At 41.8% G+C, this 20159-nt stretch overlaps 1 protein-coding gene across 1 annotated transcript in view; it reads left to right on the top strand.

The window, feature by feature from the left end:
- csmd1a (CUB and Sushi multiple domains 1a) overlaps positions 1–20159 on the top strand; it is a 2254753-nt gene that overhangs the window by 2224938 nt on the left and 9656 nt on the right. The window contains exons 66-69 of the mRNA XM_072251121.1: positions 2631–2792; positions 11765–11877; positions 13261–13345; positions 16027–16165. Coding sequence (XP_072107222.1) covers positions 2631–2792; positions 11765–11877; positions 13261–13345; positions 16027–16165 — 499 coding nt within the window. The remainder of the gene's footprint in view (positions 1–2630; positions 2793–11764; positions 11878–13260; positions 13346–16026; positions 16166–20159) is intronic.

Below are 20159 nucleotides of genomic sequence, written 5' to 3'. Positions count from 1 at the left end.
AAAATGAGTGTCGTTCCTATTACTAAGGAGAAGGTGTTTGGGAAGCTGAAAAGTCTGAAGGTAGATACGTCACCTGGACAAGATGGACTACACCCAGGGTTCTGAATGAGGAGGCTGAAGATATTGTGGAGGAATTAGTAATGATCTTTCAAGAATGAGAAGATTCTGGCATGGTTCTGGAGGATTGGAAAGTTGCAAATATCACTCCATTTTTTAAGGGAGGGAGGTAGAAGAAAGGAAAAATATAGGCCAGCTTGGTATGATATTGAAGCCCATTATTAAGGATGAAGTTTTGGGGTAATTGGAGGCACTTGACAAAATAGGCCAAAGTGAGAATGGTTTTCTTAAGAGGAAATCTTGCCTGAGAAATCTGTTGGAATTCTTTGAGGAAATAATAGGCAGGATAGACAAAGCAGAGTCAGTGTATATTGTTTACCTGGATGTTCCGAAGGCATCTGACAAGTTGCCACACATGAGGCTGCTTAACAAGATAGGAGCCCATGATATTACAGGAAAGATACGAGCATGGATAGAAGATTGTCTGACTGACAGAAAGCAAAGATTCAGAATAAAGGGAGGCTTTACTCGTTGGCTGCTGGTGACAAGTGCTGTGCTGCAGGGTTCAGTGTTGGGACAGCTTTTTGCATTGATTTTGATGAAGGAATTGATGGCTTTGGGGCCGAGTTTGTGGACAATGCAAAGATCAGTTGAGGGACAACTGGTGTTTGGGAAGAATGGTGCCTGCAGAAGGACTTAGGTAGGCAAAGAAGAGGCAGTTGGAATATAGTGTAAGGAAGCGTATGGTCATGCTCTTTGGTAGAAGGAGAAAAGGTGTAGATTATTTTCTAAATGAGGAGAAAATTCAAAAGTCAGAGGTGCAAAGTAACTTGGGAGTCCTCGTGCAGGATTCCTTAGTTGGTAACTTGCAGGTTAAATCGGTGGTTCGGAAAGCAAATGCAATGTTGACATTCATTTCAAGAGGAAAAGCAGCACCTCCATTTCCTAAGGGGATTGTGGCAAGCGAGGCTCCCCTCTCCCCCCTCACCATTTCCACCCCATTTTAACTGCATTTCTCAGGAACACCACTGAGTGTCCTGCCTACGTGCATCTCCATCTGATATGGGGGCAGCCAAGTATTGGACTAGAAGTCCCTACAAAGGACTGTCAGAATGGTTGAGAGAATCATAGGGGTCTCCCTGTCATCCATCTGGAACATTTAACAAGAGTTACTGCATATGCAGGGCCCTTAGTGTTATCAAGGATCTCATCCAGCATCCTCTTACAGTTTCCTCCCTCAGTCCGTTAGGCTTCTGAACTCCCTGCTGCCTCACATTCAAAGTATCACTAGTTAATCTGTTCTGTACCTTACAGTATTTAATTTATGCACCTTAGTTTGTTATTTATGCATGATTCATCTGTAGATTTTGTCTCACTAAGTTATTGTGTCTTATGTTATCTCATTTGATGGTATACATGTATATAGTTAAATGACAATAAACTTGACTTGAGTAGAATACAAAAGCAAGGATGTAATACTCAGGCTTTATAAGGCATTGGTCAGATTGCAGTTTTGAGCCCTAATCTAAGAAAAGATGTGCTGACATTGGAGAGGGTCCAGAAAAGGATCCCAGAACACTGAGGATTAACATATGAGAAGTGTTTGATGACTTTGGCCTGTACACATTGGAGTTTAGAGGAATGGGATGGGGGAATGCTATTGAATATTGAGTGCCTAGATAGAGAGGAAGTGGAGAGACTGTTTCCTATACGGTGGGAATCTACATTTGTAGGACCAGAGGGCACAGACTCAGTAGAGAAGGACGTCCATTTTGAACAGAGGGGAGGAAGCATTTCTTTAACCTGAGGGTAGTGAACCTATAGAATTCATTGCCACATATTACTATGCAGGCCAAGTCATTAGGTATCTCTAAGGCAAATGTTGATAGTTTCTTGATTAATCAGAATATGGTTGAGAGGGATTCTAAATCAGCTATGGTGGAATTGTGGGGAAGACTTGATGGGCCATACAGCCTAATTCTGCTTCTATATCTTTTAGGGATATTGGACAAATGCAGCAAATGGGACTAGTTCAGATGGGGATCAAGAATCAAATTTATTCATCACATACTTTTACACGTATTTGCTGTGATTTGTTGGTCAGGGCATGACATGCAACAAAAAAATGAATTTCAACAATTATAGAGAATTATGTAAAAATAAAGTTAGAGGATAAACCATGGATTTGGAATAAATTGTGCATAAATACCAGCATGCATTTACTATGCAGTGCAGTCACTGAGATAGTTGATAAAGGGAGTGGGGGCTAACTGGAATGGCTGATTAGCTGAACTGTTTGGGGGAAGGAAAGATGACATGCAGTTTCTGCTTTAATAGCTCCATGGCACTTTTTGCAGGGTAAGTAGTGTTCACTGATTTTACTGCCCATTTCTTGGTCCTGGCATATACAATCTTGCTTAGCATGGACCTGTTGGGTTGAAGAATCTGTTTCCATCATCTATGGCAACAAAACTGTAAACAATGTTTTTGTAGAACAAATATTTGTTTCTTGATTTCTCCCTAACTCGGTCTGTGATTTTTTTAAATGTAAAATATCCTTTTATTTCTTTCAGTTCCTCCAGATGTGTTTGCCCGTAATTCTCTTTGGAAGGGCTTCTACGAATACCTTGGAAAGAAACAGCCAGCAACGTTAACAGTTAATTATTTTAATATTTCCAGTGGTCGAGTGAATGTTACTTTCATTGAACACAGCAGCATGGAGCTAAAGCTCTCAGGTAGGTTTTATTGCTTTGTACCTCGAGAGCAGACAGGAAATTCAGATGTGGAATATACAGGCGCTTCAGTCCATGATGTTTTGCTGATCTTATAACCCCTTCCATGCTTCTAACCCTCCCCACCCACATTGCCCTCCATTTTTTATCATCCATATACTTATCTAAGAGTCTCTTAAATTTCTGTAATGTATCTGCTTTTAACACAATCCTTGCAATGCATCACTTGCACTGTGTTAAAAAAAAAATCCCTTCCTATACATTCTTCCAATCACCATAAAATTATGAACCCACATATTAGTCTTTTTGCCCTGGGAAAAAGTCTCTGTCTGTCCAGTTGATCTGTATCTTTTATCATCTTTAACATCTACAGTGGCACGCAAACATTTGGGCACTCCTGGTCAAAATTTCTGTTACTGTGAACAACTAAGCGAGTAAAAGATGAACTGATTTCCAAAAGGCATAAAGTTAAAGATGACACATTTCTTTAATATTTTAAGCTGGAAAACTTTTATTTCCATCTTTTACAGTTTCAAAATAACAAAAAAGGAAAAGGGCCCAAAGCAAAAGTTTGGGCACCCTGCATGGCAGTACTTAGTAAACACCTCCTTTGGCAGGTATCACAGCTTGTAAACGCTTTTTGTAGCCAGATAGGAATCATTCAATTCTTGGTTGGGGGACTTTCCCCCATTCTTCCTTGCAAAAGGCTTCTAGATCTGAGAGATTCTTGGGCCGTCTTGCATGTACTGCTCTTTTGAGGTCTATAGACAGATTCTCAATGATGTTTAGGTCAGGGGACTGTGAGGGCCATGGCAAAACCTTCAGCTTGTGCCTCTTGAGGTAGTCCATTGTGGATTTTGAGGTGTGTTTAGGATTATTATCCTGTTGTAGAAGCCATCCTCTTTTCATCTTCGGCTTTTTTTTTAATATACAGATAGTGTGATGTTTGCTTCCAGAATTTGCTGGTATTTAATTGAATCCATTCTTCCCTCTACCAGTGAAATGTTCCCTGTGCCACTGGCTGCAACACAAGCCCAAAGCATGATCGATCCACCCCTGTGCTTAACAGTTGGAGAGGGGTTCTTTTCATGCAATTCTGCACCCTTTTTTCTCCGTTCATTGCGGCCAAAAAGTCTTATTTTAACTTCATCAGTCCACAGGACTTGTTTCCAAAATGCATCAGGCTTGTTTCGATATTCCTTTGAACCTTTTGAATAGAACTTTTTGGCTGCAATGAGCAAAGGTCTGTTTGGAGAAAAAAGGGTGCAGAATTTCATGAAAAGAACACCCTTCCAACTGTTAAGCACAGGGGTGGATCAATCATGCTTTGGGCTTGTGTTGCAGCCAGTGGCACGGGGAACATTTACTGGTAGAGGGAAGAATGAATTCAATTAAATACCAGCAAATTCTGCAAGCAAACATCACACTGTCTGTTAAAAAAAAAGCCGAAGATGAAAAGAGGTTGGCTTCTATAACAGGATAATGAACCTAAACACACCTCAAAGTCCACAATGGACTACCTCAAGAGGCACAAGCTGAAGATTTTGCCATGGCCCTCACAGTCCCCTGACCTAAACATCATCGAGAATCTGTGAATAGACCGCAAAAGAGCAGTGCATGCAAGATGGCCCAAGAATCTCACAGAACTACAAGCCTTTTGCAAGGAAGAATGGGCAAAAATCCGCCAACCAGGAATTGAAGGATTCTTATCTGGCTACAAAAAGCGTTTACAAGCTGTGATACTTGCCAAAGGGGGTGTTACTAAGTACTGCCATGCAGGGTGCCCAAACTTTTGCTTTAGGCCCTTGTCCATTATTTTGAAACTGTAAAAGATGGAAATAAAGAAGTTTTCTTGCTAAAAATATTAAAGAAATGTGTCATCTTTAACTGTATGCCTTTTGGAAAACAGTTCATCTTTTACTTGCTTAGTTGTTCACAGTAACAGAAATTTTGACCAGGAATGCACAAACTTTTGCATGCCACTGTATAACAAGTCACATCCTTTTCCCTTTGGAGCAAAGCCCTATATCACTCAACCTAATATATGCTCTTCACTCCAGGCAGCATCCTAGTAAATCTCCTCTGCCTTCTCTGTAAATTTCTTGCGTCTTACCTATACTGAAATGGCAAGAATTGAATACAATATTTGAAATGTGGTCTAACCAGAGTTTTTTAGAGCTGTAACATTACTTCATGGCTCTTTAACTTAATCCCCCACCTAATGAAGGCCTTCGTAAACATCCTATTGTCCTATACAGCAACGTCATGAGATCTATGGCTGTGAACCACAAGATACCTCTGTTCCTCCACACTGCCAAGAATCCTACCATTTAACCCAGTATTCTGTCTTCAAGTCTGACCATCCAAAATCTCACCCATGGAGAGATTTGTCACATGACCAGGTTCATTGCCTTGTACCAGATCCAGTATAGCCTCTCCTTTATTCGGCTAGTCTACATGTATCAGAAGTTACTCCTGGCCACCCCTAGTAAATTCCGCTCCATCTAAACTTTTTGCACTAATGAGGTACCAACCAATATTAGGTAAATTAAAATCCCCAACACCACAACCCTCTTATTATTACACCTTTCCAAAACTGAATCTCTATATTGTTCAAAAGAAAATAAGCTGGGCTTTTTCCAGGATTGAGGCATCATTAACAGGACCGGCAGTTCCAGTCTGCCCCTAACTGTGCTTGAGGTGCTGATTCTATGATTCTAAGCCACCATCTTGATTCACTACAACAATTTAAAGTAGAGGTCTTATAGTACTGTTGAGGGAAATTGTTGCAGGATTTTGACACAGCAGTGTATTCTTAAGTGACAATGAAAGCCAATTTGGAGGGGAAATTTATTTTTTTTTCTTTGGTAATATATGACGATAGCAGGTCTTAGCCCAATGAGCCCTCACTGTCCATTTACACCCACGTGACCAATTAACCTACCAATACATACCACTTTGGAATGTGGGAGGAAACCAGAGCACCGTGAGGAGCCCATGCTATCATAGAGAGAACGTACAAACTCCTTACAGACAGTAGCAGAAATTAACCCATGTTAGTGAGGCTATAATAGCATTACACTAACCATTACATTACCTTGTCTTTCTTGGTGGTTGTTACTGTGAGTTTAAGAGATGTTGATGGATGTCTGCGGTGTAGCTTGTGAATTGGTATCAAGTAGCAAATACTCATTCTTGCCCAGTTTTGGTTTTGCCGGTGCACTTTTAATACCAGAGCTTTTCAAAGACCTGGTCCAAACGACAGAATTTCAGAAACTAAGGTTAAGAGTAAGCGACACCGATATTTCAGAATGGGGATTGGAATTGGAATTAAAATGTACGGCCCCAGGGAAATCCTGCCTGTTGTTGTGGATGGAAAGAAGGTGCGTGATGAAGTGGTGCCCCAATATATGCTGGGTATCAGCAATGTTGAGGAGATGCACTGGATATGGAGAATGAACCCAACAGCCTTCCAGGTGAAATTTTGCCTCAGCTTGAAGGACTTCTGTTCAATGGATGAGGCAAAAAGTAAGAATGTCTGGGGTGGGAGGGGTCTTTGATTATGCCGGCTGCTTCACTGAGGCAGCGAGAAACAGAGAGTCCTTGGTTGGATGGCTGGTACAATCTCATTTTCAGGTGATCTATTTTTCTTCACTGGTACTTTTGGAATGTGGTAAAAGGTTCTGAAGCAACAGAGCAATCACAATGTATTACATAAACACAAGAGATTCTGGAAGTCGGGTAGCATCTATGGAAATGAATAAACAGAGTTTCGGGCTGAGACCCTTCATCAGGACTACACCCCATTTAGACAAGTGTGGCTTCAATGGTTGGAGTTCTGCCTCTGACAGAGGACGATTGGTCTTAGCAGAAGTCAATCATCCCACAGACAGGACATAGAACATTACAGCACAGAAACAGGCCCTTTGCCCATTCTTGGCCGTGCCAAACCATTTTTCTGCCTAGTCCCACTGACCTGCACCTGGACCATATCCCTCCATCCAACTCTCATCCATGTACCTGTCCAAATTTTTCTTAAATGTTAAAAGTGAACCCGCATTTACCACCCCTTCGTCTGGCAGCTCATTCCACATTCCCACCAGCGTGAAGAAGCCCCCCCCCATGTTCCCTTTAAACTTTTCCCCCTTCATCTTTTTTTCCCTCCCCTTGCCTCAGTGGAAAAAGCCTGCTTGCATTCACTCTGTCTATACCCATCATAATTTTATATACCTCTATCTATTCTCCCCTCATTCTTCTACGCTCCAGGGAATAAAGTCCTAACCTATTCAACCTTTCTCTGTAACTGAGTTTCTCAAGTCCCGGCAACATCCTTGTAAACCTTCTCTGCACTCTTTCAACCTTATTTATATCCTTCCTGTAATTTGGTGACCAAAACTGCACACAATACTCCAAATTCGGCCTCACCAATGCGTTTTACAACCTCACCATAACATTCCAACTCTTATACTCAATTTATAAAACCAATGTACTAAATGTTCTCTTTATGACCCTATCCACCTGTGATGCCACTTCTGGGGAATTATGTATCTGTATTCCCAGATTCCTCTGTTCTACTGCACTCCTCAGTGCACTACCATTTACCTTGTATGTTCTACCTTGGTTTGTCCTTCAAAAGTGCAATACCTCACACTTGTCTTTATTAAACTCCATCTGCCATTTTTCAGCCCATTTTTCCAATTGGTCCAAATCCCCCTGCAAGCTTTGAAAACCTTCCTCACTGTCCACTACCCCTCCAATCTTTGTATCATCAGCAAATTTGCTGATCTAATTTACCACATTATCATCCAGATCATTGATATAGATGACAAATAACAATGGACCCAGCACTGATCCCTGTGGCACACCACTAGTCACAGGCCTCCACTCTGAGAAACAATTCCCTACTCCCACTCTTTGGCTTTTTCCATTGAGCCAATGTCTAATCCAATTTACCACCTCTCCATGTATACCGAGTGACTAATTTTTCCTAACCTCCCATGCGCGACCTTGTCAAAGGCCTTACTGAAGTTCATGTAGACAACATCCACTACTTTCCAGGTAACCTCCTTGAAAAACTCCAATAGATTGGTTAAACATGACCTACCATGCACAAAGCCATGTTGACTCTCCCTAATAAGTCCCTGTCTATCCAAACACTTGTAGATCCTATCTCTTAGTACTCCTCCCAATAATTTACCTCCTACTGATGTCAAATTTACCAGTCTATAATTTCCCGGATTACTTTTAGAGCCTTTTTTAAACAATGGAACAACATGAGCTATCTTCCAATCCTCCAGCACCTCACCCGTAGATACCGACATTTTAAATATATCTGCCAGGACCCCTGCAATTTCAACACTAGTCTCCTTCAAGTTCCGACGGAATACCCTGTCAGGTCCTGGGGATTGATCTACTCTGATTTGCCTCAAGACAGCAAGTACCTTCTCCTCTTCCATCTGTATAGGTTTCATGGAACATACAAACTCTGCACTCTCAAAATGTCACCTTTGAAGGCCTCCCACTTACCAATCACATCCTTGCCAGAGAACAACCTGTCCCAATCCACACTTTTTACATCCTTTCTCATTTCTTCAAATTTGGCCTTTTTCCAGCTTAGAAACTCAACCTGAGGACCGGCTCTATCTTTATCCATGATCAAGTTGAAACTAATGGTGTTATGATCACTGGAACCAAAGTGTTCCCCTACACACACTTCCGTCACCTGTCCTAACTCGTTTCCTAATAGGAGATCTAATATTGCATCCTGTCTAGCTGGTAGCTCTATATACTGATTTAGAAAACTTTCCTGAACACGTTTTACAAACTCTAACCCATCTGGACCTTTAACAGTATAGGAATCCCAATCAATATGGAAAATTGAAGTCCCCTACTATCACAAATTTGTTTCCTGCAGTTGTCTGCTATCTCTCTGCAGATTTGCTCCTCCAATTCTCGCTATTGGGTGGTCTATAATACAACCCCATTAATGTGGTCATACCTTTCCTGTTTCTCAGCTCCACCCATATGGCCTCAGTAGACAAGCCCTCTAATCTGTCCTGCCTGAGCACTGCTTTAACATTTTCCCTGACTAGCAATGCCACCCACCCCCCCCCCCCCACCCACCCTTCATTCCTCTGCCTCTATCACATCTGAAACATCGAACCCCTGGAATATTAAGCTGCCAGTCCTGCCCCTCCTGCAGCCAAGTTTCACTAATAGCTATAATGTCGTAATTCCATGTGTCAATCCACACCCTCAGCTCATCAGCCTTCCCCACAATATTCCTTGCATTGAAATAGACACACTTCAGAAGATTATTACCACCACACACAACCCTTCTATTTTTGACTTTGCATGAACTTCTAATATCATTTATTTTCACCCCTGCTTCACTATCTGCTCTGGCACTCAGGTTCCCATCCCCCTGCAAATCTAGCATGACTGCCTTAAGGTTAGTCCCTTTGATGGAATCTCTCTGCACTCCTTGATGCCTCAGTAATGCAGCCAGTATAATCAAGGACATCTCTCACCCCGGAAGTTCTTTCTTCTCACCTCTTCCATTGGGCATAATTGTGACACAACGTTCAGTTTAATCTGCAACTCAATAGATCAAACGCTCCCACAAGTAATATTTGCACATTCAACATCAGAGAGTCTAACATTCAACTTTGACAGTCGATAGAATTACAGCTATTCAATTCTCCACCATCACCAACATCCTGGGGTTACCATGGCTACAAAAACTGATCAGAGACAGCATGTCTTTGCAAGTGACTTACCTCTGAAGGTTTTCCACCATTTGCAAGTATTATGGTAACACACATCAAAGATGCTGGTGAACGCAGCAGGCTAGGCAGCATCTCTAGGAAGAGGTACAGTCGACGTTTCAGGCTGAGACCCTTCATCAGGACTAACTGAAGAAAGAGTTAGTAAGAGATTTGAAAGTGGGAGGGGAAGACCTCTTACTAACTCTTCCTTCAGTTAGTCCTGACGAAGGGTTTCGGCCTGAAACGTTGACTGTACCTCTTCCTAGAGATGCTGCCTGGCCTGCTGCGTTCACCAGCATCTTTGATATGAATTTCCAGCCTCTCCAGAATTCCTGCTGTGTGCAAGTATTATGGAATACTTTCCACACAGGTCATAATGTGAGCAGCTGTGGCAACAGGAAAGAAGTTCAACAATGTTGGTGCTGATACTTTTGATCCAAAATTCACTCAGAAGTCATGGAAAGAGGCATAAAACTTGTTGCTTCACAATCAAAGTTCAAAGTAAATTTATAATCAAAGTACGCAAAGTACATGCATGTCACTATATACAACCCTGAGATTTGTATTCTTGTAGGCAATGACACTAAATACAAGAAACACAAATGGAAAGACCACACCCTCAGGGTGGACAACAACCAATGTGCAAAAAAAGCAAATTGCAAATACAAAAAGGAAGAGACCAAAATAATAATAATAAACAAACAATAAATGTGGAGAACTTGTGGTGAAGAGTCCTCGACAGTGAGTCCCGTTCAGTGGGAACATTTCAGTGATGGGGCAAGTGAACCTAATGGTTGAGGGGTAATAACAGTTCCTGAACCTGGTGATGCAGGTCCGGACAGTCCTGTACCACCTTCCTGATAGCAGCAGCAAGACGGCGACATGGGAAGTTAAATAACAATTAAACAATCTAATCAAACACCACCAAGTTGGGCAAAGGTAAATGATATACATTCCACCATAAACATTCATTCCCAGTGCTACCTGCAATAAGTAAATACTCAGCTGCTATATCCAACTTACTGAGGAGGATAAGAGAGGTGTTGAAACAACATTCCCTGTGTGTTCCTTTACAAATGAATCCTATCCAGAATTCCTGAGAGAATCAGACTAGAATTGGTTTAATATCATTGGCATGTGTCATAAAATTTGCTGTTTTGTGGCAGAACTTCACAATACATAATATAAAAAACTTTAAATCACAATAATATATATTACTGTATATATAAAATTATGTAAGTAGAGAAAAAAAGAGCAAAAAGAAAAAAAATAGTGAGCAAGTGTTCGTGGGTTCATTGTCCATTCAGAAATCTGATGATGGAGGGAAAGAAGCTGTTCCTGAAACATTGAGTGTGTCTCTTCAGATTCCTGTAGCTCTTTTTTGATGGTAGCATTGAGAAGAGGGCATGTCCTGGGTGATGGGAGTCCTTAATGATGGATGCTGCCTTTCGAGATGTCCTCAGTGCTGGCGAGACTAGCACCCATGATGTAGCTGGCTGAGTTTACAACTTTCTGCAGCGTTTTTGGATCTGGTGCTGTGGCCCCTCCATGTCAGATGGTGATATAACCAGTTAGAATGTCTCCAAGGTACATTCCTAGAAATTTGAGAGTGCCAAGACTCAAAGTTCTAATGAAATATAGCCACTGTCCTGCCTTCTTTGTAATTGCATCAATATGTTGGACCCAGGATAGACCCTCAGAGATGTTGACACCAAGGTACAGCCATGTAGAAAGAGTACATTCAGCACAGGCATTCCACCATCTTTATCAGGGCTATTACTAAAGTCTGATGACATTAAGGTACTAAGAAATGAATGAATCCACTTTAATTTACTGCTAGTATAAATGCGGGACATCGTATAAATGCATGCAGGATTTTTCAACTGAGATTGTGGTGAAGCTATAACTAGAGGTCATGAATTTAGGGTGAAAGATGGGATGTCTAAGGGGAGCCTGAGAGGAAACTTCTTCATTCAGAGAGTGGTTACAGTGTGGATCAAACTGGCAGAAGTTATGGACATGGGTTAAGAAAAATTCAAATAGGTAAATGGACACAAGGGGTATGGAAGGCTATAGTCTAGGTGCAGGTTGCTGGAATGAGGCAGAATAAAAGTTCAGTGCAAACTAAATAGGCTGAAGGGGCTGTTTCTGCACTGTAGTGTTCTGTGGTTCTATCAAACCCAATTATTGTGTTCTTTTTGCTTGCAGGAATCTACAAGAGAGAAGAGACTCGACTTTATTTAAAAGTGTATCAGATTAAAGGACCTATTGAGATCTTTGTAAGCAAGTTCAGAAATGATAACTGGGCTTTGGATGGTCATGTAAGTACAACATTACATCAAACTAATCAGTAGCTAAATTATTTTGCAATTGGATCCCATCAAAGGCAAACAGGATTTTCTTAATAAGAAGCCTCAATGCAGAGTCACAATATGAAATGTCAAGAATCCTCCTCCTCTGCAGATGCTGCTGTGTCTCTTAATGGATCAATGTCTCTCTTTAAAGTCTAATTACATCACAGTCAGTGGGGAATTAATCTGGCCATAGTAGAAGTGACTGGATGTTCTCAATACAGTCATCAAGTTTTCCTCTCCTGATTGCTGTCTACTCTAAAAGTTTAACTTTATTATCATTCAACCATACGTATGTGTACAGTTAAACAAAACGATGTTCCCGATGTTCTTTCAGACATAGGTGGACAACAAGTAATATTACCACAAATAATAGTAAATAAAAAGCAAACAGACTAACACTACTGGAGCCTCATACAATGAGGTGAGACCTGGGTAGTTGCAGGGAGCTCAGTAGTGTCATGGCCTGGGAGAAGAAGCTATTTCCCCATCCAAATAGCTCTTGTCCTATGCTATGTACCTCCTGTCTGATGGTGGGGGTGGATCAGAGAGGTTGCTGGACAGATGAGAAAGATAATTGACAATGCTAAAGGCCCTGTGTATGTAGTGCTCCTGATTAATATGGTGGATGTATCAAGAGAGACCCAAATGATCCTTTCAGCCGTCCTTATAATCCTTTGTAGGGTGTTGTGATCAGATGCCTTGCAATTTCCATACCAGCTGGTTCAGAACAATCTCACTGGTGCTTGTATAAAAAATGGTTTGAATGGGGGTGGGGGTTGGACACGTCCACCATGATCTTCTACCCTTACAAAAGCTGTCACCGTTCAGTGGCTACAGTTCCCACTTTGCTGACAATCATAGAACATAGCACAGTGCAGACTCTTTGGCCCACAAGGTTGTGCCGCCACTTTAATCTACTCAAAGATCAATCTAACCCTCCCTCCCCCATACCTCTGCCTGTCTAAGAGTCTCTCGAGTGCCCCTGACTTGCACGCTCCACGCATTCACCACTCTACTTTCCTTCCATCACCTTAGAATTATGCCCCTCGTACTAGTTATTTCCACCCTGAGAAAAAGTCTCTGGCTGCCCACTCTATCCATGCTTTTGTCATCCTATACACTTCCATCAAGTCACTTCTCATCCCCTTTTGTACCAAAGAAAAAAAACGTTAGTCAAGGGAGGATGTTTTTCAAAGGAACAGTTTTTGAACAGCTGTCTATGGAAAGTGATCCTTTTCTGTGAGAGAGACAATGAGACATAATGACGAAAAAGACCTCAGAATGATCTTTTATACAAGATGCCATTATCTGTTCTCTAAGCAGACTGAAAATACTGAATCTTGCATTTAGGTATCAGCTGATCCTGAAGGAACGTTTGTCTACCAGGGATTTGTTCAAGGCAAAGACTTTCGGCAGTTTGGCTTTCAGAGACAAGGTTTGTGACAGTAACTTTCTCTTCCTCCCTTCTATCCTCTCCATCTCCGGCGGCATGTAGCATAGTGGCTAGAGTAACACTTTGTAGAACCAGCCATTGCAGTTCAATTCCTGCAACTGTTTGTAAGGTGTTTTTATGTTCACCCCATGACTACGTGGATTTCCTCTGAGTGCTCCAGTGTCCTTCCAGAGATGACTGAGTTAGTGTTAGTGAGTTGAAGGCACACTAAATTGGCAGTGGAAGCACAGCAACACTTGCAGGCTGCCCCCAACACATTTTTGGATTGTGTTGGTTGGTGATGTAAAACATTTTACTGCATGTTTCGATGGTGTGTTGACCCTTTAATCTACTCGAAGATCAATCTAACCCTTCCCTTCTACATAATCTTCCATTTTTTTGATTATCCATGTGCCTGTCTAAAAGTCTCTAAGATGTCCCTAGTGGATCTACCTCTACCGGCATCCACACACACACCACTCTCTGCGTAAAATAATTTACCTTTGACATCTACCATCTAGAAGGACGAGAACAGCAGAAATCTGGGAACACCGCCACTTGGAAATCCCCCTCTAAGTCACTCACCCTCCTGACTTGCAAATATATCGCCATTCCTTCATTGTCACTGGGTCAAAATCATGGAATTCCCTCCCTAACAGCACTGTGGGCCTTCCTATATCTCGGGAACTGCAAAGGTTCAAGAAGGCAGCTCATCACGACCTTCTCAAGGGCAACTAGGGACGGGCAATAAATGCTGGCTTAGTTGGCGACACACACAACCTGTAAATGAATAAAAAACATCTCCCCTATACTTTCCTCCAATCACCATAAAACTATGCTGAGCTTGTCAATTTTATCAACATTGCTTCTAACTTCCATATCATACTTTAATTAACTTGGTTCATCTCTGATGTCTCCCTCCACTGTCTTGATCTCTCTGTCTCATTCTCTGGAGCCAGACTGTCAACCAACATCTTTTATAAACCTATGAATATCCACAGTTATCTCAACTATACTGCTTCCCATCCTTCTGTAAAAAATGCTATTCCCTTATCTCAGTTTCTTTGCCTCTGCTGCATCTGTTAACAGGATGCAGCTTTCCATTCCAGGACATCAGAGACATTATCTTTAATGAACGGGGTTCCCTTCCCTCTACTATTGATGCTGTCCTCACCCATATCTCCTCCATTTCCCATACATCTGTGCTCACCCAGTCTTCCTGCTGCCTTAACAGTGACAAAAGTTCCTCTCGTCTTTACCTACCACCTCATCAGCCTCCGCAAACAACACATTATTCTCCACAACTTCTGTCATCTCCAAAGGAATCCTATCTCTAAACATATCCCCTCTGCTTTCTGCAGGGATCACTCCCATCACAATTTCCTTGTGCATTCATCCCTCCCCACTAATCTCCATCCCGACATTTATCCCTGCAGCTGGCCAAAGTGCTACACCTGCCCATTCACCTCCTCCCTCACCTCCATTCAGGGCCCCAAACAGTCCTTCCAGGTGAGGCAACACCTCACCTCTGAATCTGCTCGGGTCGTCTATTGCCCCCAATGAGGCCTCCTGTACATTGGTGAGACCCATCATAAAATGGAGGACCGCTTCATCGAGCACCTCTGCACCATTCGCCAGAAGCAGGACTCCCCAGTGGTCAAACATTTTCATTCTAATTTCCATTCCTGTTCTGATATGTTGATTGATCCCTCCTCTTGTACCAAGATGAAGCCACCCTCAGTGTGAAGAAGCAACACTTTATATTCCATCTGGGTATTCTCCAACTTGATGGTGTGAATATTGATTTCTTCTTCTGGTGAACAAATTCCCCCCCCACCTCTATTTCCCACTCTGACCTATTACATCCCCCTGGGTCCCATCCTCCTTCCCTTTCTCCTATTGTCCACTCTCTATCAGATCCTTTCTTTTCCTGCCCTTGACCTTTCCCGGCCACCAAGCTTTACCTATCACCCTCCTGCTGGCTTCTTTCCCCTCTCCCACCTTTTTATTTGACACCTTTCCACTTCTTTCTCAGTCCTGAAGAAGGGTAATTTCCATATATGTTGCCTGACCTGCTACCCTTCCAGCACTTTGTGTATGTTTTCTTAAAACTATGTCACCTTATATTAGCCAATAGCTAAAGTATCTTTTGTTCCACCCTTTTGACTCACGCACTTTCTCCCCCTAAAAGAGCATTTTTTTTTTTGCCTCTGAGCCTGTACTCACTGGAGTTTAGAAGAATAAGGAGGGATCTCATTGAATGTTGAAATGCATAGATAGTGTGAATGTGGAGAAGATGTTTCTAATTGTAAGGGAGTTTAGGACCAGAGGGCACACCCTCAGGACAGAGAGCTATCCCTTAAGAGCAGAGAGGAGGAGGTATTCCTTTTTGCCGTAGAGTGGTGAATCTGTTGAGCTCATTATCACAGATGACTGAGGAGGCCAAGACATCAGGCATATATGTAAAGTGGAGGTTGATAGGTTCTTGACAAGAAAAGGTGTCAAAGGTTACAGGGAGAAGGCAGGAGAATGGGTTTGAGAGAAATAACAAATCAGCCATGATGAAATAGCGGAGCAGACTTGATAGGCCAAATGTCCTAAGCCTACTCTTGTGGTCTTCCCACCACCTCCCTGTCTCTGTCACCTTGTGATATCTGACACACGTATCTTTCTTTCTCTTTCAGGGCCACCAGGAGGTTCACTGGGCAGGGACAAATCTAACTATTACTATGGCACAAACAGCAGTTCTGTAGCAGCTGCCATCCTGGTTCCATTCTTTGCCCTCATCCTGGCAGGATTTGCTTTTTACCTCTACAAACACAGGTGAAATATTTACATCCTGCTCCCGTGAGGAAGCTAATCTGGTGATACTGCTCGAGTTACAACATAGACATGGTTATGATCGTGCCTTCTACAATATTCATGCTAGTTAGTGCCAATGTGATTGGTCCAACAACAAACCTCCAACTCACCTTAACCCTTTTTTAATCAAATAAATATTCTGTACAGAATAACAAAAAGAATCAAAAACATATTTGGTAGGACAAAAACACTTGCTTTAGTTGATCAGAATAGGAAATTGATAAGATCTCATTCAGTGGATCCTTGATTTACTTCAGTCCTTTGTAAGTGAAGCAGTACTCACCACACAGTTCGGTTTCAATACTTAAAATGAGAAACTGCACATGCAGACTGGAACCGGACTAGTGGAACACACAAAATGTTGGAGGAACTCAGCAGATCAGGCAGCATCTATGGAGGGAAATGGAGAATTAATGTTTCAGGTTGAGGCTCTTCATTATGGTGCTTCCTGTCCTGCTGAGTTTCTCCAGGGTTTTGTGTGTTGTAAAGATTCCAACAACTGCCATCTCCCATGTCTCCCAGACTGGGCTAGAGTGAGCTTACTCTCCAGAACTGCTGCCAGTCGACCCCACATCCCTTATCTAAGGCTGGCCATTTCAAACGACCACCTTCTCTAATCCTCCACAGGATAATTGGGAGATAGTGCAGAAGCCCAAGCCTTGACTGCAGCACAGAAACTGGACCTTTGGCCCATCTAGTCCATGATGAACTAATCTTTTGCCTAGCCCCATCTACTGAACCTGGACCATATCCCTCCATACACCTCCCCCCCCACCATGTACTTATCCAAACTTCTCTCAAAGGTTACAATCAAATCCACATCTACCACTCTACACTCACACCACCTTCTGAGTGAAGAAGTTCCCTTTTAGATTCCCCTTAAATATTTCACCTTTCACCCTATGACCTCTAGTTCAACATCATGGGGAAAAGCCAACAATGCTAGACCCTCACAGATTTGTGTATCTCTGAGCAAAGTCACTGTTTCTGGAATGAGAGTGGTGTTTAACAACTGTTAGAGTAATTTATTATAAGTATTAACAAAATCACTTCATCTACTCTTGCCTTTGAAATCAATGCACTGTAGGTCCCACTAAAATTACAGAACCCTCAGTGCAGTGTTACACAGACTTGGTCTGTTCCCCAGGTAACACAGAAACCATGTTCCAGATTCCAGCAATGGCACAACCCCCCATCATCAAAGCTGTCAACACTGAGTCATGCTTCACTCTAGCCAGATTCAAGTGATGTAATATTTAACTTTAAATATGAAGTAGGTTAGACTCATAGATCATTACAGCGTAGAAACAGATCCTTCAGCCCATCTAGCTCTTGGCAGCATAGTTTTCTTCCTGGTCCCATCTATCACCATCTAGACTATAGGTCTCCATACGACTCATCCAAGTACTTATCCAAACTTCCCTTAAATAGTGCAATTGAACCTGCATCTACCACTTTCGCTGGCAGGTAACACTCTCGTCATCCTCTGGGTGAAGACATTCTCATGTTCCACTTGAATATTGCACCTTTCACCGTTAACCTATGACCTGTAGTTCTAGTCTCACCCAACCTCAGTTTATCCTAATTATTTATTCTAACTATACCCCTCATAATTTTATATAACTATCAAATTTCCCCTCATTCTCCAATGCTCCAGGCAACAAAGTCCTAAACGTTGACCTTCCCAAAAATTCAGGTCTTCAAGTCCCAGCACCATCTATGTTTTCTTAATACTCTTTCAATCTTATTCATATAATTCCAGAGGGTAGTTGACCAAAACTGCACACAGTATTCCAAATAAGGCATCACCAACGTCTTACACATCTTCAATATATCCTAACCCATGTATGCAGTACTCTAATTTATGAAAGCCAATGTGCCAAAAGCTGTCTTTACAACCCTATCTACCTGTGATGTCACTTTCAAGAAATTATGGATCTGTATTCCCAGATCCCTCTGTTCTACCACTCTCCTCAATGCCCTATGTTCACTGAATAAGTCATACCTTGGTTTGTTCTGCCAAAGTGCAACACTTCACACTTGTCTGCATTAAATTCTATATGCCACTTTTCAGCCCATTTTTTAGCTTCAAGATCCCACTGCAAGCTTTAATAGCCTTCTTTGCTGTTCACTACACCTCCAATCTTAGCATCGTTTGCAAATTTGCTGATCGAGTTTACCGCATTATCAAATTGATGATCGCCTTATGCATCTTCAACAGAAAATCCCAGTTTCTCTACTCATTACCCTGATTTATTAAGCCCAATGTCCAAAAAGCTTCTTTATGACTCTACCTTCTTGTGATACCACATTCAAGAAGGGTTTGATAGTCTTCCCCAGTCTTGGTGTCATCCACAAATTTGCTGATCTGATTTAGATCGAGGAGAATAATTAGAAGCTAAACAACAGACCTACAAAGTCCAATCTTGCGGGCTTACCATCAGATTTACCTGCAAATATTCTTTAGGAGTTTGTCTGCACTCTATTCTTTTCTCGGCAGTTTAAAAGAAACAAAGATCTCCTAAGTTACTGGTGATGCAGAAGTAATGGAGTAATAACCATCATTCAGTTTAGAAAAACCATAGAAGAAACCATAGTAAAACTACAGCACAGAAACAGGCCTTTTGGCCTGTTCTCCAACAGAAGATAATAAAGTGTCATTAATTTGTTAGCTTGCAGCAACAGAGGGCAAATTCCTGCTAATATCCCGATGATAACCTTATATTCTACCATAAAATCACCAATCTCCATGTTACCTACAAGCTTATAAAACCACCTTCCCACTTCCTTATCCAAGTCCTTTATAAAAATCACAAATATCAGGAATTCCAGAACAGATTCCTATGGAACATCATTGGTCACCAACCTCCAGGCAGAAAACTTTCCATCTATTACTATCCTCTGCCTTCTGTGGACAGGCCAACTCTGAATCCTCAAAGCCAAGTTTCCCTGGATCCCATTCTTCCTGACCTTCTGATTGGCCCAACCATGGGAAGCATTCCTTACTAAAACCCTCATACACCACATCTAAAACTCTACCTTCATTAATTTGTTATGTCACTTCCTCAGAATTTAATCATGTTCCTGAGGCACAACATCACAAGGCATGCTGACTATCCCTAATCAGACTATGCTTTTCCAAATGCTCTAATTAAGTCTCTAAGAAATTTCAATAATTTGCTCACCAGTGAAACAAGACTCTTTGGTCTGTACTTCCCAAGATTACCCCCATTACCTTTCTTAAACAAAGGAATAGCATTTGCCATTCTCCAATCATCTGGTACTCTTCCTGGGGCCAGTGAGAATACAAAGGGGCAGCAATCTCTTCCCTCACTTCCCGTAGTAACCTGAGATAAATCTGGTTATGCTCAGGTGACTTATCAGTCCTTTTTTTTTAAACTTTTCAGTATATCCTCTTTATGCCGATATATTCCAACCTATCAGCCTGTTCTATGCTGTCCTCACATTTGAAGATACTCATTTTGTTTGAAAAGTAAAATTTGATTTTAAATAGCAGAAAATCAAAGCTATGTTAACCAAGCTTGCATATTAAATTCTAAATTCAGAAAGTTATTGCTTGTGCAGGTTAGATGAATTTAATCTATATCTTTCCTTAATGAGTGGATTGCCATATGCACAAGTACAGCTATGAACATTTGCAATGAAAAGCGTTCGTGCAGCAGCATCGTAGGTATATTGCATCAGATAAGTAGCAAGTGACAACTGGTAGACCAGAGTCACAACACATGAAGTGAAAACTTACTGTGGGGCCATGTTAGCATAGTGGTCAGTACGCTGCTATTACACCTCGGGGTGTCAAAGTTCAGAGTTTAGTTCCGGCATCCTCTGCAAGTTTCTACATTTCTTCCCCTGTGCATGTGGGTTTCCTCTTGGTCCTCTGGTTTCCTTCCGTAGTACAAAGATGTACTGATTAGTAGGTTAATTGGTCATTGTA

This window comes from Mobula birostris, chromosome 2, assembly GCF_030028105.1.
Source record: "Mobula birostris isolate sMobBir1 chromosome 2, sMobBir1.hap1, whole genome shotgun sequence".
Lineage (NCBI taxonomy): Eukaryota > Metazoa > Chordata > Chondrichthyes > Myliobatiformes > Myliobatidae > Mobula > Mobula birostris.
The sequence above is the reverse complement of the archived record's forward strand: the minus strand, read 5'-3'. Positions and strand labels throughout refer to the sequence as shown.